Source organism: Pungitius pungitius, chromosome 4 (assembly GCF_949316345.1).
Source record: "Pungitius pungitius chromosome 4, fPunPun2.1, whole genome shotgun sequence".
Taxonomy (NCBI): Eukaryota; Metazoa; Chordata; class Actinopteri; order Perciformes; family Gasterosteidae; genus Pungitius; species Pungitius pungitius.
This window is the reverse complement of record NC_084903.1, coordinates 23,549,884-23,573,185: the sequence shown is the minus strand read 5'-3', so window position 1 is coordinate 23,573,185 and position 23,302 is coordinate 23,549,884. Positions and strand designations below refer to the sequence as shown.

The following is a 23,302-nucleotide window of genomic DNA, read 5'->3' as shown; positions in this document are numbered from 1 at the left end:
TGTTGCGTTTAGGTCTCTTGTCCTCATGAAGTCGGCGGAGCTTTACACCCTTGGAAATTTGTTAAATATCCTTGAAAATAAATGCTTTGCTACTTGTTAAAAGCCAAAGCCTTTCATGTAATGATTTTTCACATGTCATTTATATCAACTCACACAAACGCCTCATCCATTTGTTCCCGGCCCCTATGTCAAATTTTAGAACCCATTGTGGCCCGTGAGTCAAAAAGTTTGCCCCCCCTGCTGTAGATAAATATATCTAAAAGATTTAGGCAATAATGTACGAGAGGCTGTACTTTATCGTAAATAATGGGTTAATATGGGTAGGATTGGCAAACCTTATTTCTTTTATGATACAGTTGTCCGTGACATTTTAAGTTAACAGCTGCCTTTCAGCACAACACAAGTTGTAGACACCAAACTTTGTGTATCGCATTTCAGCAGCCTACAGAAAGTGGTTGATGATTAGCCAGGCGATTGACATTCATTTTTATTTTATATTTTGATCACCGCACTGAAACAGGTACATTATGGCTCAATTCAGTACACCCTGTGACTCACTCTCAACCAATCAGAGCGCTTGATTTCATCTACCCGTATTATAAAAGAATACACGATGCACCGGTGGCACCATCACTTCCCCTCAGACCACAAACAATGGAGACATTATGAATTCACTGACAGGCACCTGTTATCCTACGCCTCCTCTTTTCTGAGCCTAAAGAAGCAAAGAATGGAAATACTGAAGGAAAGTACTCCATTATTATACACGAGTACCTTCAACCTGTCGAAGTGGACATTTCCCTTTTTTAAATGACATCGTTTTGCTCTGCCTTCGTCTTTGTTCCTCCAAAATAAGGAGAGCTGAACATTTAATGCAAAAAATAAAGCTTTTATTTTGAAAGGGCTTGTACAGCTTGTAGCATTTATACATCTTGTCATCTGAAAGTAATACATTAAAACACAGGAGTCATTTGCAGAGTGATGAATATTGAGTCATGTCCTGTTTGACATATAAAAATACATTTCAATAGCACATAAACGTTTGGTTGGTTTTCTGTGTGATCATCGGTGAATGGTTGTGCTCTGCGTGGCATCACGAAGCACAAAGGAGCTGGACGTCATTACATTTCTGGGACGTGAAGTACCAGCAGTTGTAGTAGTACCAAGTCGCTTCTGAAATGCTGCCAACTGTCTCTTTGCAAAAGTCGATTCAGAATCGATGCAAAACTTCCTCTTTTCAGTTGTGATTCTGCAAGAAACACACACATAGTGTACATTGTTAGTAACACACACATTTGCATAAATTACCATCATTAAAAAGCTGTTGGGTGTCGAGGTAAAGATGTACTTTATAATAATTTGTAAAAGTGCCTAGGGCAGCTGTTAATGTAATAAGTTAGAAAGTAAAAACAAGTATTCAAGGGGAGACACTGAGATGTGGGTAAAAAGATGAACCAAACGATATCGGTAAAACCTCAATAACTAACATTATTCATTACAATTTTGCTTGAATGGTATTTTTTCCATTTGGGACACAACAGCTTCCTCTGGTGGAGAAGTGTTATTACCACTGATGCGTGTACTTGTATTTATACCTACTGTTGTCGCCCCTGAAAGTACTTTAATCATTTATATTTTGTGCTAAATATTTTTGCCAATATTTTGCTTAAAGAAATATTGTGGTTTTAAATTAGATGTTAAAATATATCTATTAAACATTCTAGTTCAATTTTTCTCTATTATTTAAAGTTTTCATGAATAGATTTTCTTTATAAGTATTTTCTGTCTCATGAGGTGGTAAAAGGATTTTCCAAGATTTAGTTACTATTTTATTAACAGAATGAATAAAACATTTTGAACCTGACTTTATAAAAATATTCATATTTACATCCTAGAAATTGCTATACGCTATAAGGTGCGTGCACACTATAAGGTGTGTGCACGCTATACGATTTGTGCGCACTATAAGATGTGTGCACGCTATAAGATGTGTGCACGCTATAAGGTGTGTGCACGCTATAAGGTGTTTGCACGCTATAAGGTGTGTGCTCACTTACATGATGGCCTTGATTGAGCAGTCCCCTGAGGACATCTTGATGTGGATCACCTTGTTTTTGGGCACGTGGATCTTATCGTGTTGCAGACAGCATTCAACCTCCATCATCGACAGGGCGGCCGGTGCTAAAATAAACCCACAGTGTAAACATTTAGAAAAGTGAAAGAGTTGAGAAGCTTTGCAGAGGAAAGGAGGTACTGACCGGCTGAGAGGGACCCCAGGATGCAGAGGAGGAGGTAGAGAGGCACCAGAGTCTCAACCCAGTCTCCAAAAAAAGCGTGAAATGGCTACGTTGGTCCACCGTGATAAACGTAGTCATGTTACGTTTTCCCCCAAAATAACGTTACTATGTTACGTTTCTTTTGGCCCATTCATTTACATTGCTTTGCAAATAGGTCACGTGACTATCAAGTTTCCCGGTAGCGAAAAGAAAAACATGGCGGACGGTCAGCATAATCTCCGTGAAAAACACAATATTTTAAGAAAGCATCAGCATTTGTATGCATTTCGATGGCATTTCTAGCGAGAAGTATGCGTTATTCTTTCATAATCTTCTATCAGAGACTGTAGAAGACCTTCCGTTTATTCGTTTCTGCGAAGATTTGAGTGTCCCTTTGGCAAAGCGTGGCTACGCAACGCCTTTAACGGCGCATTATTAAAAAAACACTTCCAGTGGGGGCGTTACCGTAAAGAAGCGTTCAGCCTTAAAGCCACTAATCGCCAAACAAAACAAACTCAAAGCACTCGAATCACATTATGACTTTTTAAACATAAATTCCGTTATTTTTATGAGTTTTCAATGAAAGAATGCATCATTTCCGGGGGTAGGCATGCCCGGGACATCCCGAATTATGGGCAATTTTGATTTGTCCAGCTTTTTGACAGCTCCAGTCCCGACTTCCAATCACAGCCTCCTAAATCAATGACGCGCCTAAAACTCTCGGATCGAACATTACGTCTTGTTTACATGGGAAAGGGGGGCGGGGCTTCGCCCTCAGAGCGGAGCGTCATTTCTCGCTCCACACGTCTCCTCTTTTTACTGGCCAGGAAAACGGGCGATCTATCCCACGTGGGTCTGGCTCCATTCCATTGGCTCTGACGAATCCATAGAGAGGCGGGACTTATAATTTGCCCGGCAAACGGAGAGATTTGAGCTGCATTGCTTCCACTGTGCGTGAAGTGGCCGTGAGGCCTCCACTAAAGTCTCTCTCTATTTGTTCTGCTTTACTCAATAAAAGTAAAACCTTTACAGATATACTGTCCACACACTAGGCTAACATAATGGAGACTTCCAGGCTTCGTCCTTTATGTTTTATGGGGATAAAGCCCCTGTAAGTAGTTTTTTCCCAAGCAAATCTGAGTTTCTTCTTTTTTTGTGTGTCCCATACAAATATCAAAATATATATACTGATTTTCACATCCAAACACACTCACTTATGTTCCCTTTTATCATGACAACAAGAAATTTCAAGATATACCTTTTGCTTTCATAAATCATACAGTGTGTAAATGCCCAGCAGTGTACGGTCCGGGGGCCCCTATCGGGCCACTTGTTAGATGGTTCGATTAGTCTATCACTACTATACTTTGATCTGACGACTAATTTGCACATCATGCTCGTACCGGCATGGCTTCGCCCTTCCCAGGCATAGTTCATCATCTTCCGGGGTCCTATAGCCAGTGTTGGGAAAGTTTACTTTCTACATTAACTAGTTCAAAGTTTAGTTTACAAATTTTAAAAAGGAACTAGTTCAGTTCATAATTCAAAATATTTGAACTAAGTTCACGGTTCCAAAAAATGAACTAGTTCAGTTCTTTTTTTCCATACGTTGCTGCGAGCTATTTTTTTTTTAAATTATTGCCACAGCCCAGAACCACAGACAGCAATTATTTTATCAGTTTTAACACTGAAGCTATGCATCAGATTTAATCTTCTTATCCAATTTGAATCCTTATCCAACCAGGGTTTACATTAGCATTGAGGGGACAGCATTTCCCTAATGATTCTTTGATGCTATGTTGCTGTCTATTCACTCCACACTAGCAGCAGTTGCAGAGTTTACCCCTACACTACATTCTCAAACACATGCTGCTTAAATGGTCTTTTTTAAATAAGGAATTATTAAAAGAAAAACAGGACAGTAATCATTAAGGTGCAAATGTTTGCAAAGAAAGGTCAGATTCCTCCCATCCTCACCGACCTTGTCAGTAACTTCATAAACTCTTTAAAATTATTATACGCCGCCTCTTTGCTACACTTATTAATGCGCGTTTATGGTGTGTTTTCTATAGAAATCTGGTACCCCATTGAACGATGTTAAGCTGAACGAACGCGCCGTTCATAGACACCAGAATGAACGAGAACAGTGACGTTCATCGGGCATTAATACAGTACGTTGAGTTCACGTTCGCCCAAAATATCAACAAGTTTATGAACGCGTTCAGGCACAACACTGTCCCAAAAGGGCCGGGATCGCACCTCACCCAGCATGCCTCGGCCTTCACTTTTTTCACTACAGAGTTTTGTTGCACCCTGTGACTCCGGCGTTAGACTCCTTCGACTGAGTTTTAAGATGGGTTGGATGGGTTACTGACTAAAATTTATGCCCCCACCCCCTAACTGCCTCAGGGAAACTTGTAAATATAATAAGTCAAATAAGTCAAACAAGCAAGTTGTATCTGGTTTAACCCTTTTATTCCTGTAGGCGTTTTTTAGGTCTCATGCTGGAAATTGCATTTACACACTAAAACTAGGATAACGCATGTCTGATGATAGTGACAGTGAGTCTGTCGATCAAGATGAGGATGGAGACATAGTAGAGGTTGAAAATCCTCCTTGTTGAACACCCCACAATACATTCTGTGCTCCCTCTGGCATAACATTTCTAATGATATCATGTCCCCCCCTTCAGTATTTTAAGACATTCTTCAGGTTATTGTAGGCCAGTTGAATGTGTATGCCATAAAATTTGACACAAACAAGCCCTTTAAGTTTACATGTTTTGTATGTGGATTTTGTACATACAGTGTTGGTCATTTCATTTCTTTGTTTAATATTTTTGAATTTATGTTTGAATCCATTTGTGGTTAATGTGCTCAAAATGCACTACTTTCTTAATGCTTACATTGCTTGTTTGACTTATTATATTTACAAGTTACCCTGAGGCAACAGACCTAAATCAAGTTAGGGGGTGGGGGCATATATTTTAGTCGGTAACCCATCAAACCCATCTAACAAGTGGCCCGATAGGGGCCCTCGGACCGTACACTGCTGGGCATTTACACACTAAAACTGTATGATTTATGAAAGCAAAAGGTATATCTTGAAATTTCTTGTTGTCATGATAAAAGGGAACATAAGTGAGTGTGTTTGGATGTGAAAATCAGTATATATATTTTGATATTTGTATGGGACACACAAAAAAAGAAGAAACTCAGATTTGCTTGGGAAAAAACTACTTACAGGGGCTTTATCCCCATAAAACATAAAGGACGAAGCCTGGAAGTCTCCATTATGTTAGCCTAGTGTGTGGACAGTATATCTGTAAAGGTTTTACTTTTATTGAGTAAAGCAGAACAAATAGAGAGAGACTTTAGTGGAGGCCTCACGGCCACTTCACGCACAGTGGAAGCAATGCAGCTCAAATCTCTCCGTTTGCCGGGCAAATTATAAGTCCCGCCTCTCTATGGATTCGTCAGAGCCAATGGAATGGAGCCAGACCCACGTGGGATAGATCGCCCGTTTTCCTGGCCAGTAAAAAGAGGAGACGTGTGGAGCGAGAAATGACGCTCCGCTCTGAGGGCGAAGCCCCGCCCCCCTTTCCCATGTAAACAAGACGTAATGTTCGATCCGAGAGTTTTAGGCGCGTCATTGATTTAGGAGGCTGTGATTGGAAGTCGGGACTGGAGCTGTCAAAAAGCTGGACAAATCAAAATTGCCCATAATTCGGGATGTCCCGGGCATGCCTACCCCCGGAAATGATGCATTCTTTCATTGAAAACTCATAAAAATAACGGAATTTATGTTTAAAAAGTCATAATGTGATTCGAGTGCTTTGAGTTTGTTTTGTTTGGCGATTAGTGGCTTTAAGGCTGAACGCTTCTTTACGGTAACGCCCCCACTGGAAGTGTTTTTTTAATAATGCGCCGTTAAAGGCGTTGCGTAGCCACGCTTTGCCAAAGGGACACTCAAATCTTCGCAGAAACGAATAAACGGAAGGTCTTCTACAGTCTCTGATAGAAGATTATGAAAGAATAACGCATACTTCTCGCTAGAAATGCCATCGAAATGCATACAAATGCTGATGCTTTCTTAAAATATTGTGTTTTTCACGGAGATTATGCTGACCGTCCGCCATGTTTTTCTTTTCGCTACCGGGAAACTTGATAGTCACGTGACCTATTTGCAAAGCAATGTAAATGAATGGGCCAAAAGAAACGTAACATAGTAACGTTATTTTGGGGGAAAACGTAACATGACTACGTTTATCACGGTGGACCAACGTAGCCATTTCACGCTTTTTTTGGAGACTGGGTTGAGAGTCTTCATGTTCACAGCCTTGGATCTTCTGTGGTGGAGAGCTGCTCTGTGGAGGCTCCTCTTTATGCAGCCAAGGTCTCACAGACCTCCATTCATCCCATGATGCTTTCTCAGAAAGCAGCAAGCGTGTTTCCTCTTCTGCTTTCGCTTCTACATTTCTGTTCAGAGAAAAAAGCCATTCACAGAATATAATGTTCTACATACATATATTTGCATTGTTAATGAAGTTGAATAGATAGGAGCCATTCTGTTTAATGAATTAAAACTTGCTTATATCCAACATGTGAACCAGCTCATTGTTACACTACAGCCGTGAGACTGGAGACATCTGGAGACATCTGGAGACATCAGGAGACACACAATCCCCAAAACATTTGAAGGGTTACATATATTTTCCCATTACATTGGAGCGTTTAGATACATAATAATCAGACAAATTCCATGAATATAATCTAACACATTTACCATCTAATATCAAACAGTCTGATGAGAAACATGAACATCTGGACAACCTTTGACAACCACAACAAAAACTCTATAAAGGGTCTCATCACAGGTCAGGGCCTCATTACAAGTCAGGGTCTCATCACAGGTCAGGGTCACAGGTCAGTTTCTCATAACAGGTCTGGGTTTCATCACAGGTCAGGGTCTCATCAAAGGTCAGGGTCTCATCACAGGTCAAGGTCACAGGTCAGTTTCTCATCACATGTCAGGGTCTCATCACAGGTCAGGGTCTCATCACAGGTCAGTTTCTCATAACAAGTCTAGGTCTCATACCGGGTCAGGTTCACAGGTCAGGGTCTCATCACAGGTCAAGGTCACAGGTCAGTTTCTCATCACATGTCAGGGTCTCATCACAGGTCAGGGTCTCATCACAAGTCAGGGTCTCGTCACAGGTCAGTTTCTCATAACATGTCTAGGTCTCATCAAAGGTCAGGTTCACAGGTCAGGGTCTCATCACAGGTCAAGGTCACAGGCCAGTTTCTCATCACAGGTCAGGGTCTCATCACAAGTCAGGGTCTCGTCACAGGTCAGTTTCTCATAACAGGTCTGGGTCTCATCACAGGTCACTTTCTCATAACAGGTCTGGGTCTCATCAATGGCCAGGGTCTCGTCACAGGTCAGGTTCACAGGTCTGGGTCTCATCACAGGTCAGGGTCTCATCACAAGTCAGGGTCTCGTCACAGGTCAGTTTCTCATAACAGGTCTGGGTCTCATCACAGGTCAGGGTCTCATCAAAGGTCAGGGTCTCATCACAGGTCAGGGTCTCATCACAGGTCAGGGTCACAGGTCAGTTTCTCATAACAGGTCTGGGTCTCATCACAGGTCAGGGTCTCATCACAGGTCAGGGTCACAGGTCAGTTTCTCATAACAGGTCTGGGTCTCATCACAGGTCAGGGTCTCATCAAAGGTCAGGGTCTCATCACAGGCCAGGGTCTCGTCACAGGTCAGGGTCTCATCACAGGCCAGGGTCTCGTCACAGGTCAGGTTTACAGGTCAAGGTCTCGTCACAGGTCAGTTTCTCATAACAGGTCTGGGTCTCATCACAGGTCAGGTTCACAGGTCAGGGTCTCATCACAGGTCAGGGTCTCATCACAAGTCAGGGTCTCGTCACAGGTCAGTTTCTCATAACAGGTCTGGGTCTCATAACAGGGCTGGGTCTCATCACAGGTCAGTTTCTCATAACAGGTCTGGGTCTCATCACCGGTCAGGGTCTCATCACAGGCCAGGGTCTCGTCACAGGTCAGGTTCACAGGTCTGGGTCTCATCACAGGTCAGGGTCTCATTATAGGTCAGGGTCTCATCAAAGGTCTGGGGCTCATCACAGGTCAGGTTCACAGGTCAGGGTCTCATCACAGGTCAAGGTCTCATCACTGGTCAGGGCCTCGTCACAGGTCAGGGCCACAAGTCAGGGTCTCATCACTGGTCAGGGTCTCTTCACAAGTCACACAGATGCATATGGAGAGCAACAGCAGCCCAACAGTTACAATCCGCCAGGAAACCCGAACCTGGACCCATGACCACCAGTCCCACCAAGGAGCGCCGGCCCGGGAAGAACATGGTTCTGGTAGCGTTATGTCGGCCACAAACTGCTTCTGAGGATCGTGTGTCCCACTGAGGGCAGTGAGGGGACGTCCATCGTTGGGACAGCACCGGGTTTGAGCGGTTTCCTCTGTTTCTGTGAGTGTAGCAGATGAAGCGTGATTTGTTGTATCGTCTCTGTTGAGTGTTACGCATTCGTAGAACTATGGAAGCCCATTTACTCACTAAAAAAAGATGCAGCGCGAAGGAGCTGCTCTGTGGACCCTTAATATGCAGCCTAGGTCTCCAAAGGCCTCCATTCATCCTCTGAAGAGGATTTCCTTGATAGATCACAAGGGAAGGGATGTAGAAATGTCTCTGAGCTGCGCACAAACGCTACAGTATGAGTCCATGAGGTACTATGTCTCCATGAGGTACTATGTCTTCATGAGGTAGTATGTCTCCCTGCATTCAGTGGCATTTTGTTCTTTACTGAATAAAATCAGTAATAAAAGAACTATTTAGATCATTTAATTTTCACGTAGCTTCCTCCTCCTGAAATGTCTCATCAGCGTTTCTGAGAACAGACTGACACCGTTATCACAAAGATGAATTAATTCGCAATAACTACAGTTAGTACTTCATGATTCTGGTTATACGATCGAAATGATGTAATCACGGAACAGATTTTGTACCCTTTTCTTCTTCCTGTTATTTGCTGAAGTAACGTTATTCGATCCATGTTAATGGACGCCTGATTCAGCAAAAGAGAAGATACGTTTTTCTTTTTGGTATAAAGAATACATCTGGAACGTTGACACAAAAACGGTGGAGATAAGAAAAAAGGGTGAAGAAGAAGAGCAGCGGGCCGAGTTTGATTCCCTGAGGAACCCCAAAGAAGTGGAAAGTAACTTCGCATATTCACATGAGTATTTCCAATTTAATTCTGTATATAACAATACTTAAATGGCACACATACACGCACACACACAAATACACATGCACACACACACACAGAGAGGTATTTTCAGCAAAAAGGACATTTTACAACACGATTGAAGGTTTTAAACCTTTCACACTACAAACGTTATTTTGGCAGATAAGTCCCATTGAATTTGGGATTGAAGTGATGTCACGTTGCAAATATAGGGTATCGTTAGTATACTAATATATACTAAGTACTAGGGTTGTCACGATACCAAAACTATGACTTCGATACTATACCTGCCAAAATATTACGATACTCGATGCTTTCGATACGATACCACAAATAAGATACTGGAATATTTATCTATGATAGTAATAAATAAAACAAGCTTGTTCCTGCCCAGCTTTTTGAACATTTAACAAATGTCATTCGTATCAGTATTAACTGACAGCACGATATTAATGAAAACAACATGGTAAAATCACAGCATTGATTATTGATTTCACACGGCTATGTAGACTTATTGTCCGTGTCTGACTATGACGGTGGGTACATTAAAGATGGACACATAAGTAAAAGGCTATTATCCCCCTTTATTGCAAAACAACAATGAAAATTGCATCAAGTGTGTATTATTTGGTACAATTCTGTGTGCATTCGGACCTCATGATCATATAGGCCCACATGAGTGAAATTGTAGGTTATTTTGCATGTTTATATTTCTGCTGGACTATTCTGTAACTTATTTGCTGTCTTTCTTTGTCTTGTGTAACAAAGTACTATACTTGTACTTACTTGAATGCGAATAGTTTTACTTGAGAAATATGAAGAGAACATCTAAAAAAATATAAAGTAAAAACTTGAATGAATGAAATTCAACATATTTCAATGTAAAATTTGGACTTCTGTTCTAAGACCTTTGGGGAAGAATGATGTCCAAGAAATGTGATTCCAGGTAGAAGATTGAGAGGAACGATCTTCCTTTTTTCTTCCTGTGATTTTAAGAATAAGCGAGTGCAGCTAGTTCGAAGAACAGCTGCTGCAGAGAAATGGAGAAGTGAAAAGAGGAAAAGAAAACTACCGAGTCGGTTTTACAGTCTCTTCAATGGCATTATACGAATTTGGTAATTAACACTTTGAAAGATACGTTTTACCCAGTCGTATCTCATGTTGATCAGAAAGATCAAATTAGAGTGAGACTACCAACACTTCTCTAAATATACCGACATCATCCTGTTGGTGCAAACTGGATTCTATGAAATTGTTTTATGGTATATTGAGAATTGAGAATAAAGGACGAGCAAAGCATGATAGATTTTACTAAATGTAATCTTAGTTAAGACATTAAAATGCTGTCACAAATATGAGTTCTGTCTTTATGAAGCATTTGCATCAAAATGTACTCAAAGTAAAACTACTCAATTTGCAGAAGGACCAATTTCAGAATAAAAAACATATTAGTACTGAATTATTCTATTCATAACATGTTAGTTGTTTTAAATTGTGTATTAATATTAATAACAACTAATGTTTATATTTCCTTCTAATGTGAAGTGTAGTAGAATTATAAAGCAGCAAGAAATAGTTGAGTGAAATACAGGAACCTCAGGATTGTAAAGGATTTGAGTTCTAAATGTACTGAATGTACTTTTGGAGTAAGTTTCTCATTCAGATTTTCTTCAAGACTTTGACTTGTTTTTTAAACTAGTAGAATTACATTTTAGTAAATGATTCATTAATTTTCATTGCAACATTTTTTAATGACGTTCCCTCAGCAATCTTTAATTTCATGTATGGATTGTAATAATCTCATTCATTTCATTTAAAGCTGAACAAACTCAAATTAAAACTTTATCTGCTGCAGACTAGCAGCTCATGTGGTTTTTAATGTTTTATTTTTAAAGGTAACTCACTATTGCCACCTGGTGGGATTCAGCATGAAGACACCTTTGATTTCATATAAACTGGTATTTAGATTATTAAATTATTCTTCATTCAGTAGAATTGGGAAAAACAGAAAATTACCGTTATTTGAAAATTGACTTTTGGTTATTATGTTTATGAAGAAATAGTATATATTAATACTTCACAAAAATACAACTAATACCCATCGTTAATTTGAAAAGAAAACACAGCCGTACTGAATTTTAGGATTTTTATTGGTTAGGTCATCCTAATTTAATTTCAAATATTTAAATGTAATGTTCTTTTAAATATTGTCTTCAAAGAGGAAAGCATAACTAAAAAGCATTCATTCAATTCAAATGTCGAAAAATAAAAATATTTAAAGCTCCTTCGAAAAATGATCACAACAAACAATGATAATAATAATAATAATAATAATGATGATAATAATAATAATAGAATTGTAACACACTACACACAGCTGAATCTATGGATCTTTTGGGAAGTGGTGCAGCTCGGGCCGGAGCCGACGAGGCGGAGCGCTGCGTCCGGTCAGGTGAGCGCTCCGCCCGTACCTCCATGTCTCTGAATCTCTGTGGGGTTTCCCCCGCGGCTTCTCCAGGGGCTCTGAGTGAGGGCTGTGATTGGATGAGGGGGACGGGTGCGGCGCCGGCTCGGGGTCGCGGCGTCTGCTCTTAAAAGCCGAAGGTGTTCTCCCCGCTGTAGGCCACGTATAAAAAGCCGTCCTCGTCCTTCTCCTTCTCGTACAGCTGCCCCATCGTGATGCTGCAACGCGGAGAGGAGGCTGCGGCGTTATTGATCGCCGTGATTGATCATAAGCACTTGGCGAGGCTCAGGAACCTTCCGCTAATGTATTTAGCTGTTTTATTCATAAGTAGTACCATAAGTGAGGATTATTCTAGTGCTCGGCATATTCTCTACGTCATTCTCCAGGTTTCTATTCAGTCAAAACCAAAGTAAAACATCCCTCACCTCTACCTGCATATCTTATGTCGGCTCCTTTGAGCCATTTATTACAACAAACATTAACTTTCTCTAACCGGCATCATGAAGGAGAAGCAGTGACACGGTTCAATTAGTGAGATTAAAAGTCCCGCAGCAAAGAGAGACTGCAATTGAACAAAGGTCCTGCTGATAAAAGCCATGAATGTGATTTGACTTGTGTTTTATCTCGACTACCTTTTATGAGCATGTAGACTCTGTGATGTGGTGATCGTCAATGACTTACTGTGTCCCTGAAATACCAAGTATTCGCTTCTCAGATACTGGGTTCTTTATCGTTTACGACCTCAAATAAAACATATTTGGGTTTAGAAGAATGATGCATATTGAAGACGACGCTGTGTGCTCGTAAAAAGATGTCATGTTGCTACCGTTTGACATTTCCTTTAATAAAGAAGTAAGTCATAGCCTAAAAGAACTTCATGTTGAATGAGGTGAAAGCTGATTTTACAGAATCTTTCAATACGCTCAGGTTGAATCCTTTTGAATGACTGATAATGAGAAGCGCCCCTGACCTGGACTGAGGCACCGTCTTGTCCACAAACAGGAAGATGGCTTTCTCAGAGGGCAGCTGGATGCGTTTCCTGATGATCCACATGAACTGAGCCACTGTGATGTCAGAGGGGACCAGGTACTTCCTCTTGTCGATGTCCACGATCTGTGAGCCCGACACTTTCTCCACAATCACCTGATGGGGCGGGTACACACACACACACACACACACACACAGAGAGAGGTCTCGGTTACAGAGCGGCAGGTCGAAATAGACTAAATCTGCAGGCGGTTCACTCACTGGGACCCGGTCAGGGTACTTGTTGCGGATTTTGGCTGATTCTATGCATCGATGTTCTGGAAGGACAAAAGGCGGCGTTAGTTGATGATTTCACAAATATATCTTGTGTTAAACTTCCTGTTCCGTACGGACTCAAACGGACAAACCACTGATGGACACTGGTTGATTTACCAGCTGGACTGCAGAAGATCACTGAGAACTCAATTAATTTACTAGGTGATTAAATTAAAGTTAAATTCATTCATGCTGCTGAAAGAGTCAGTGAATTAATAACTAGAAGATTATTCAAATGACTTATCAAACAAATGTCAAACATTTTAAGGATATAACTGAGGAAATGTTGTATTTTGTATCAAACCTATTGATGTTAACTCTCATTCTTTATTTAAATGTTCTTATTTGAATGTTTATAACACTAGCTGATGCTGATGCTTACTTTTTCCACCAGGTTTTGTTGTGCATATTGACAACCAACGAACTGTAATTTGATCTGAATAAAGAACAGCCTCCTTTTCACCGGAAGAAGAGGGGCATTATGGGTAATGAAGGCTTATCACTCTCAATAATAACACTGCAGAGATGCCAACGTTTTTGCACTTTTAATATTTTTAACACTTGAAAATGACGCGATTTAAAGCGACATTTTATTCCTCAACTAAATAACAACAAACATGTAAAATGTGCTCGTCAATAAACATGTAAACTGAGTATTTTAAGTCTGATAAACAGCAGCTGACATGTCAACAGGAAGTACAAGTAGACCATGAATGCTGAGTAATTACAATAACAGATATGATTTCATATCAACTGACTGTTTCATCACAAATAACGTTAGAGAGTGTGCTACTTTAGACAAAGTTTAATGTTTTAAAGCACTTAAAATTCGCCTTCACTCTAGTGTGAAACAGTAATCGATATATTGATACAAAAGACTTAAATGTGAGCTGAGAGCAGCCTGCGGGCCTGCACCTGCCCTCCCGGGACCACCCTGAGTCTCGGATGGAGGCTTTGGCAGCTTAACGCGTCTCCTCCGGGTCACCGGCCACCGTCAGCCCGCCGGGGAACGGAGAAACACCCACCGAAGGCCCGGCGGGGCTCGCTTCTCTGGACGGGACCGAGTCCACCTGATCTGACGTCACCAATTAACGGCTGGATGTGTCAGTACGGCTAACGTTAGCTTAAAAACAACGAGCAAACGCCCGAAGGACGGGCCGCGGAGGGATCCACTGAACTTTGAACCATCACTCGCACAAAATACGGATTTAACTTGACGGCATTGTGATTGCGTGCAGATTTATTTATTACCCAAGGAGTGATCCTCTTTGAACATCCATTTCATGTTTCCGGGGCTCGATCCTTCGCTCGATGCAGACGGAGGCGGTGGTGAACCCGAAGAATGAAGCTTTGCCCTGAATACGTTTATTTAAAATGACCGTTAAAGTGGAGGCACGAGGCGGTCAGAGAACAGCTGTCTACCCCACAGCAACAAAACAACAACCTCCTCTCCGCGATCCGACTGCTGCCCCGGCGGCGTGACGTCACACTGGGACGGTTCCATTCCCCGAGAGAGGGGTGTGAGGAAAGAGAGCAAAGGAGACAATGTCCCCCTTTACACTTAAATCATTGGACAAAGATACACATATTAATTTAGGTTAATAGATAGCATATCTACTGTCTTTTGATGTACAATATTCACGTCGATTTCGTGACTTTTCAGGGTGAGTTTGACCTAGTTAACCTGCTGGTTACATTTGGTTCTACCCACTTTGAAGAGCATAAACATACCATGTTGTACAATATTATATCGCCTAAGGCTGCTATAACAACTAGTTTCATTAACGACCCACTTCTTGATCATTTTATTATTATGTTATATTGATTATATGTATATGATATGTTAGTGTATAGAATAGTCTACTACAGTGTACTACATACTACATTCACTTTTGGCCTTCTGTCTTCAGCATGTTAAAAAGTAAAAAATGTACATGTTTCGGTTATCCAAATGTTTTTTTTTATTATTTTAGCTTCGGTTTCTGAACATTGGCGTCCGCATGAGAGCGCTTCTAGCTGCCGCGGCCTGGTTCGTCACTTCCTTCATCAGCAGGCGGGGCTCTGATCTGGTTGTCGGGCGGCAGAGGCTTCCCCAGGTGGTGTCCCGTGGTGATGCCGTACGGCTGCGACTCCCGCTCCTCCCTCACTTTGGGCCAGAGCAGAAACCCGCCCTGAAAGCTGAGGTCAAACAGCTCACAGGGGGCAAAGGTCAAGGGCTTTTCCGCCAGCAGTCCTTTGAGCCGGGCTCGCCACCCGTCGAGCATCGTGGTTCGCACGGCGGCCGGGCAGTGGGCCGGACCCCAGAATATCTGAGGAGCGAGGACCTGGAATCCGCAGAAGTGCAAAGTGCCGTTCTGAAACAAAAACAACGGACCAATGAGTAAGATGGATTCTATCATTGCATTTCGCCAAAGACATTAGTTCACAGAACGTGGTGTTTACCACAAGGTCACGTGTACTTTCAATTACTGGAGTATGTTCAAACACAACTTCGCATCCCTCATCGTACGAAAGGTGAAGTGTGGGGATTTGATGATTTGATGATGATCCACTACTCTGATTGGTGTTTGCTTCGGTCCTTCCTCTGTCTCCGCCTCCGGGCTAACGCCGTGACGTAGCGATGACGTCGTGGGTTCACGCGAGAGTAAACGTGTCGTTTCACCTGCAGAGGCCACAGCGCGATGTTGATGTCGCCGTTGATTCCATCCGGCTGGAACATTGTCTGTGTGGCTCCAGTAGTGAAAGACAACATAGCTTTCTTATCCTTTGCAGGAAAAAAAAATACAGTAAAACGGTTTTAATGATGTATTACATTATCTATAACAGAAGTTTAACTTTCTGACAAATACTGCACATTAAGAAACATTGCAATCTCTTATCCTCTGTGAAACTTTATAATAATCATAATAAAGAAATGGTCAATTGTTGATTGATAACATTAATGATATCAAATCCCCCCTAACCCTAACCCTTGTAACCCTCTAATAAATTCTGTAGTCAAATAACTACAAACTCATTTACAAATATTTTACCGTTTATTAGTGATGATACATATAAAGTGACAGTTGTCTCTGTATTAATTGAAGATATGTTCTGTTCAGATAAAAGAGACTGACCTTGAATATTCCATTATTGTACATCTTTTCCAGGGAGAAGGCGAAGCCTTGAGTGAGAACTCGGTCCATCCAGCCCTTCATGATGGCCGGCACGCTGAACCAGTACAAAGGGAACTTTGAGGAGAAACACAAAGTGATATTTATCTTTTTTCATATGTATTGTTTTATTCCCTCCTAATTTAATTCTGTATTTGCTTATTTTCTCAATTAAATCTGTGTATCTAAACATTTCTAAAACAAAAACACAGACAGCAGTCTGGTAGAGACCTGTCAAGCACAGTAAGCCCCGCCCTAAAGCATCCCCTGCTTTATGGTCTGTTTGACTCTAAATGGAGCATAATTCGCTAAATGAACATCATGCTGTATTGAAGAAGACTTGAAACTAGAGACTGAGACCATAAACTCGTAAACTACTGTTTACAATAAATCCAGAGAGAAGTAGAGTCATTGTCTCATAGACTTCTATGGGACCAGAGGAGTCGCCCCCTGGTGGTCACTACACAGAATGCAGCAATTTCAGCATCAACTTCACTATTCACAAGATGAAGTTGCTGCCTGGGAGCAACGGTTGCAATGTGAGTGACCTCCGACCTGGAAGATGATAAGCTCCGCCTCCTCCACTTTGCGCTGCTCGGCTTGGATGTCATCGCTAAGGCGGCCTTCCATCCAGGCGCACATGGTCTCCTCTCCGTACTGGAACAGCGTTGGATTCCTGAGGTCACCTGAACACATCACAACTCCGTCAGCATGGCAGCACATCCCACGAAAATACAAAAAACAGAAAATGAATCTGCCAACACTTGTGTCTGCATGAGAGAGTCACCGATGATATCGTCCTGCGTGGAGTTGGCTCTGAAGTTCATGGCGTACAGGTCGGACACTAGGACCCTGAAGCCCTGCGCCGCCAGCTCCAGCGTCACCAGGTCACGCACGGCGGCGTTGAAGGAACCCGGATTCTGGTGGGCGTACACAATCAGTGCCGTCTTCTGAGCTGTGTCACACACACACACACACACACACACACACACACACACACACACACTGTAATATACATATTTATATACATACATACATACATACATACATACATACATACATACATACATACATACATACATACATACATACATACACACACACATACATATATATAAACATTTCTGCTTTTCTAGAGCGCAAGATTGTATTTTGTAGCGCCACTCTCCATGTTAGGCTGTTTTTAAGGTTGAAATTGTTGCATAATGTCACTTTAATTAGCGGCAGCAACCTGCGGCCTGTTGAGATCAAGCCAAAGCTTAAAGCTGCAGTCTCTCTATTGTCCACCAGGGGGCGACTCCTCTGGTCCTATAGAAGTCTATGAGGAAATCACTGTTCTCTCGAGTTATTCCCTGCAAAATAAAGGTGTTATTATTCCGTGAGCTGCTTGATTTGACGTTCATTCTACGATAATATTTATTTTTTGTATTATTTGTTCTATAGCTGCACCATACCTCATAGGTTATTCATTTGACACATTTAGTACATGTTATACTACATCGTTATTATTATATATATAGGAGTATATATATGTATATACAATGGAGGCTGGTGAATTTTATTGTAGGGGGGGTAAATAAAGTTTTTTTTTTTCACATACAAACGAAGCATTCTGGTGCATTCTGACAAAATAATAAAGACAAAATAGAACATTTTCTTACAAAGGCAAATGGGGCCAAGGAAAAAGTTTTAACTTTAATTTATTTGCCTTGTAGAATTTAGCAAGATTAAGTGCAAATACATCAATAGAAATTGGGAATTATACACAAGTTAACATTCTAACAAGTTAACAGAATGTGATTCTAATAGTAGCTACTTGATCAAAAATATCCCCCCCCTCGCTCTCTTTGCTCAGTGACGTATGACGCAAGCGCGTAAGTGCGAGCCCCAAATCCTCATTGAAAATGCATCGAAGGCTTGATTTTCGAAAAAAAAAAGTTTTAACATGAGAGTCAACGGGAGAATGCTTGGGCAATTCTCCACGTCAATGAATTCGCCCCGAGAGAGGCGGGACCATTTGAAACGTGACCTGAATCTGACGAATCTGATTGGACAATGACAGATAAAATGTCTAGAACACTGAAAACTACTTTTGCTGTGATAGAATTTGTTGAACCCCCCCCCTTTTCTCCCAGTTGGTGGGGCGTTGCCCAAATCGCCCGTATACACCATCCGCCCCTGTGTATACATATATACACACAAGTACCACACCTAATTCACATGTTCTGTTACACATCTCAGAAGCAATTGTTTACAACTTTACTACATTCATTATGAACTTTTCACATAAATATACCATACCGTCCTATACTGATAATGTAACAAAGTATTAGTGACACTATTCTCTAAAATAGAAATTACTTTTTCTAAATTTTGTTTAAGAGAATATTATAGATTCTAAATGATTAAGCCCTAACGTTACATATTTAATTAATGAGTTGTCCTAATTATCAAATCAAGATGGTTGGTTCCGGCTGTGTGTTCTTAATTTAACCATTATGTTCACAAAAAACTTTTGGAAAATCAACTTTGGACTAAAGTTCAGTTTGTGCAGAGACAATTTAAAACATCTAAAAAATGCTATTTATCTACAGCTGTGATATTCAGGTTTAGCAAGTTTGCCCAAATCCTGTTTTGCGTGCTAGCAGCAGCAGAGAAACCGACAGAATGATGAATTCATGAACTGGTCTCCCACACAAATGATTAGAATTCTGCTATTTTATTACCAACTATATTTTTGTTCACTTAACACCCCCCAAAACAAACAAACAAACAAACAAACAAGCATCACATTTTATCCGCGGCAGGGATCGAGGAAGTGAAGCCGGTAGATGAAGAAGAGTCTTACCCATGGTGCGCGTCCTCTGGACCCGTCTGCGGCGGGGACGCGCGTCCCGGCGGCTCTTATAGAGCGCGGGGCCTTCTTTGCGTGAGAAACATGCACGACAGAGATACGGAGCGCACGTCTCTCAGAGGCACCGCTGCACACCAGACAGGAAGAAGAAGAAGAAAAAAATGTCCGCTGTCACACCATAGGACCGGTTTGGTTGATTGCTTTGAAAAGGAGGAGAGTTTGTGTGTGTGTGTGTGTGTGTGCGTGCGTGTGTGTGTGTGTGTGTGTGCGTGCGTGCGCGCGCCTGCGTGCTACGACTCGTTAAGTGATAAGATTGGTTTCATTTGGCCTGGAAAAGAATGTTTGGGGCACTTTCAAGGGATTATCCGGCGGGGTCATGTGGTTTGATAAACTCGTTAATCCGACTGAATTTCACCTCGTTAGAAGAGAAGCGGCGGGAAGGCGGCGTTCTGTCCGCGTGCTCAACGTCACCTTTCACCAGGTGCTCTGTGGTGGGTCTGACTGGGCCACTCAAGCAGAAAACCTTTGCAAAATACCGTTTAATACACATGCATATTTATGCATGCAGTTTTCTCCTTTGTGTTATTTTCTTTTTTTTAATGTTGAGTGATGTTTTGCATTTAATTTTTTTGTTCGTATTTTTAAAAAAATAAATTCGTTAAGGAGTTCATTCTTGACCAGCAGATTATTTCAAATTTTGGAGGAAGTTATTTATTAATTATTATTTTTACCAAGCCAAAGCCAATCATGTGCTCTTCTCTGTTGAATTGACAAGATTGGGATTAAAACAGTGTCAAAAACAAACAAATGATGAATACAAATATATTAATAAAAACAAAGGAACATTTCAAAGTAAAAGTAAATTAATACATACAACTATGGGCAAAGATAAAAATACATGCATATATACAAGAAACATCTATTAAAATGTTATCTAATAACAGGAATTTAGAAAAGGCCGTTTGGAAACATTGGTTTTCTTCCCTTAATAATTATTATTAACTCGACGTAGTGGTGAAAAGTTGTTTGGTGACGTTTAGTGAAATTTAGTCAATGTCACTTTCCTCCAACCCGTGTTTCCATCGTTAGAATCGGGTCCGTTTTCTGCTCGAGTGAACTGAGCCGAGTAATCTGCCAAGAAACAGCCTTAGTTTTCCTGGAATTCAGAGCAACTCAGTCCGACTTGAGAGATTCAGGAACACGACCACTCGGCACCGGATACATTTGGAGGTCTGATTTCATTTGATCCAAGCTGTCTTTTTCCACTCTGTGTCAGTGTTTTAATCTCTGAAGTGCGTTTCGGTTTCTGGTTCTTTAAAATTGTTTTGAATTGCTCAGGTGACATCGACATCACTGTAAATTACAGCGTCGTCAACGTAAAGGCAAACAAAACATCCCTTGACATCACAAGCAACAAAACATCAACAGCTCAACACAATACAAGGTCTTTGTTGATCATGCATAGAGGACATTGAGAAGGCCTTCCAGAGACCCGGCCAATCACAGCGCAGCCTCACCGGAGTCTACCCCAAGCCGCTGAACATCTGTCGTTAGTAGAAAAACAGCGTCCTCACAGCGTCTAACCCGAATAAACGAGCACCCAACATCTGTCTGAGGGGATCTCTTCAGGCGCCTCCCTCTTTGAGAGATAAACACGGTGCACCTTTGTAAAGGCGGATCTCTAATCTCTACCTCTGAGACTGCGTAGCTGCACATTCCCACCACCCTGAACGGGACTTTGAAAGGGAGCCGGATCTTATTTTATCAAGAACTCCTGATACCCAAATGTATTTTAAAACATGACATCTTAAGACTTATGACGGGTAACCATGGTGACTATGATGGCAGGTCTGGCACCATCAGTTATCCTGCAGTGGATCAGACACGCCTGCAGTTCCGGGATTTTTCTGACTAGACGGGGCGTAAATGCTGCAGGAATGTTACCTGAACACTTTGTCGCCTGATCATCACCTGGCTGAGAGTCAGACCGGCTCATATAAAACCAACAGACAAATGGTACTGACCTACATGACTTACTTAATTCAGAATCCCACTTAAATTACTGTGAAGAACTTAACTAGTCGTGAACAAGTTTAGTCCTGATCCTCGTGGGGGGGTCAAACTTACCTAAGCTACTTTTTATTCAACATTTCAATCCAAATCATGGCGCTCTTGGGTGGTGACCTGAGGTGATGGTTTTTCCCCCCAATGGCAGGTGATCTACCGGCGCTGCCTTGGTGATTGACCTGGTCCTCACAGACTGAGACCCCCCAGGACTGATTAGGAACACCAGCTACTTTTATCAAAATGCAACTTATGTCTTCCAGTAATTCAAAGACATCCGGCGGGCTGCACTTAATTAAAACGTTTTTATTTTATCTATTGATAGTCCTACTCGTTATTATTATTATTATTATTATTAGGGCGAACGACACCTTCTCTATGTCATTTTAGTCTTTATGCTTTTGTCCTGATCCTCTATATCAGGGGTATTCAACCAAAACAAAGATGTCCAGTTAGAGAAAGGTTCTAGTAGCAAAGGTCCGGAAGATCATAATGTGACGATCAGTGTGCTTAAATAGAGGGATGGAACTTCTGAAAGTACACGGCCAACAGATCACATAAATTCAGTAGGCTCCTGCTGGAGGGAACCTGTACCTCCTTTCTGTGGATGATCTTCATCATCATCATGATTGCTTCTGTTCTATCTGATGGTGGTTCTATCTGAGGGTGGTTCTATCTGATGGTGGTTGTCCCTGTGGTGCTCCTGCCGTACACCTGGCTTGTTACTCGCAATCATTTGAATCATTTCTGTTATTGACTAATTTATTTCATACAAGTCATTCTGTACACATGACATCCATTGCAGGAGAGGGATCCCTCCTCTGACATTCTCCCTGAGGTTTCTTCCCTTTTTCCCCCCATGGAAGGGTTTTTCATTTTTGGGGGAGTTTTTCCTGTTCCGATGTGAGGGTTTCGGGGCAGAGGATGTCACATGTGTACAAACTGTTCAAGCCCTCTGAGGCTAATTTGGAATTGACGATATTGGGCTGTACGAAATAAATTGAATGATAAAGGCTCATCTTAACTTATCTCATCTTATTGACACGTTAGCATGCTAAGGTTTTACTCAGGGCGATTAGCTCGGCCTCACAGAGCTGCTAGCGGGGCTGGAAACTCTTGCGTAATGGTCTGACCTGTTTCCTGTCCTCACCTGCACAAAGTCAAAAACAGGTGCACTCTCAAATAATGATTTGCAACGGATCTCCACCGTGTCCTTCCTGCCCTGCAGCTCATGCACCTCGGTTGTGACAGTTCTGTTTTCCATTGAGCCGGTAATCCAGGGACAGAAAGACACGCTGAGAGAGCACAGCAGGGAGTCTGAGCCTGTCGCGTCGTGGATCTCATTATTTCCCTCAAATATGAACAATGTGGCAGCGTCACAGTCGGGTTTCTCAGAACCTCAGAAGGAAAACCGTGAAGGAGAAGTTCACCCAAAGGGCCAAGTCACTTTAGAAAAGCTCTCAATCTACAGTTTACAGACCCTCTCAGACCTGTTCCAGGTTCTCATGGGCCTCCCGGAACTGAGGTATGCAAAAACCTGGGTCTCTTTAAAAAAAAGTTTCTCATGAAGATATTCTACATAGTTCAATTTATAATAATACATTTTGTATGTGTAGAACTTTGAATAAGTCAGAGGTTGTTTGTCACAAAATTCTGCAGAAATGTTCATGTACACTATGCACCACGACGCCACTACAACAGATTACTAAATGGTGGGTTTATTTTACCATACAATGCTCATGAAAAATGACAATACATACCATCCAATATCAACAATTACACACAAACACATAGACAGCTAACAGGTAACAAGGCCTGTGGAGTAGGGCGGTCTGTCAAAGCAAAGAAAATAACGAAAAAGGACCCTGAGCTACCCTACTCCTCTAAACCTACCCCCACACTCCTACCCCA

The 23,302-nt window shown here is 41.6% G+C and overlaps 2 protein-coding genes and 1 long non-coding RNA gene across 3 annotated transcripts; all 3 read right to left on the bottom strand.

The window, feature by feature from the left end:
* Positions 1-588: 588 nt before the first annotated feature.
* On the bottom strand, positions 589-2,319 carry LOC134127349 (uncharacterized). Its single transcript, XR_009956067.1, has 3 exons — positions 2,259-2,319; positions 2,058-2,181; positions 589-1,249 (listed from the first exon to the last, which is right to left on the bottom strand). It is a non-coding gene; the product is annotated as an uncharacterized LOC134127349 (long non-coding RNA).
* A 9,684-nt stretch (positions 2,320-12,003) lies between these two features.
* LOC119196798 (gamma-aminobutyric acid receptor-associated protein-like 2) lies at positions 12,004-14,804 on the bottom strand. The gene is made up of 4 exons (XM_037452719.2): positions 14,573-14,804; positions 13,268-13,323; positions 12,990-13,162; positions 12,004-12,237 (listed from the first exon to the last, which is right to left on the bottom strand). The coding sequence occupies exons 1-4, from the start codon at positions 14,604-14,606 to the stop codon at positions 12,147-12,149; spliced, it is 354 nt and encodes a 117-aa protein (XP_037308616.1). The 5' UTR covers positions 14,607-14,804; the 3' UTR covers positions 12,004-12,146.
* Positions 14,805-15,222: 418 nt separating this feature from the next.
* On the bottom strand, positions 15,223-19,463 carry nqo1 (NAD(P)H dehydrogenase, quinone 1). Its single transcript, XM_037452718.2, has 6 exons — positions 19,322-19,463; positions 17,261-17,428; positions 17,029-17,159; positions 16,438-16,551; positions 15,984-16,085; positions 15,223-15,675 (listed from the first exon to the last, which is right to left on the bottom strand). Exons 1-6 carry the CDS (start codon positions 19,323-19,325, stop codon positions 15,334-15,336), a joined length of 861 nt encoding a protein of 286 aa, XP_037308615.2. The 5' UTR covers positions 19,326-19,463; the 3' UTR covers positions 15,223-15,333.
* Between the last annotated feature and the right edge of the window lie 3,839 nt (positions 19,464-23,302).

Coding starts and splice junctions, on each gene's coding strand:
- LOC119196798 (XM_037452719.2), bottom strand. CDS start 14,606: ATGAAATGGATGTTCAAAGAGGATCACTCCTTGG. Junction 13,324..14,572: donor CAAAGAGGATCACTCCTTGG/GTAATAAATAAA, acceptor TTGTCCTTCCAG/AACATCGATGCATAGAATCA. Junction 13,163..13,267: donor AGTACCCTGACCGGGTCCCA/GTGAGTGAACCG, acceptor CCGCCCCATCAG/GTGATTGTGGAGAAAGTGTC.
- nqo1 (XM_037452718.2), bottom strand. Junction 16,552..17,028: donor CGGAGCTTATCATCTTCCAG/GTCGGAGGTCAC, acceptor TTCTCCTCAAAG/TTCCCTTTGTACTGGTTCAG. Junction 15,676..15,983: donor TCGCGCTGTGGCCTCTGCAG/GTGAAACGACAC, acceptor TTTTTGTTTCAG/AACGGCACTTTGCACTTCTG.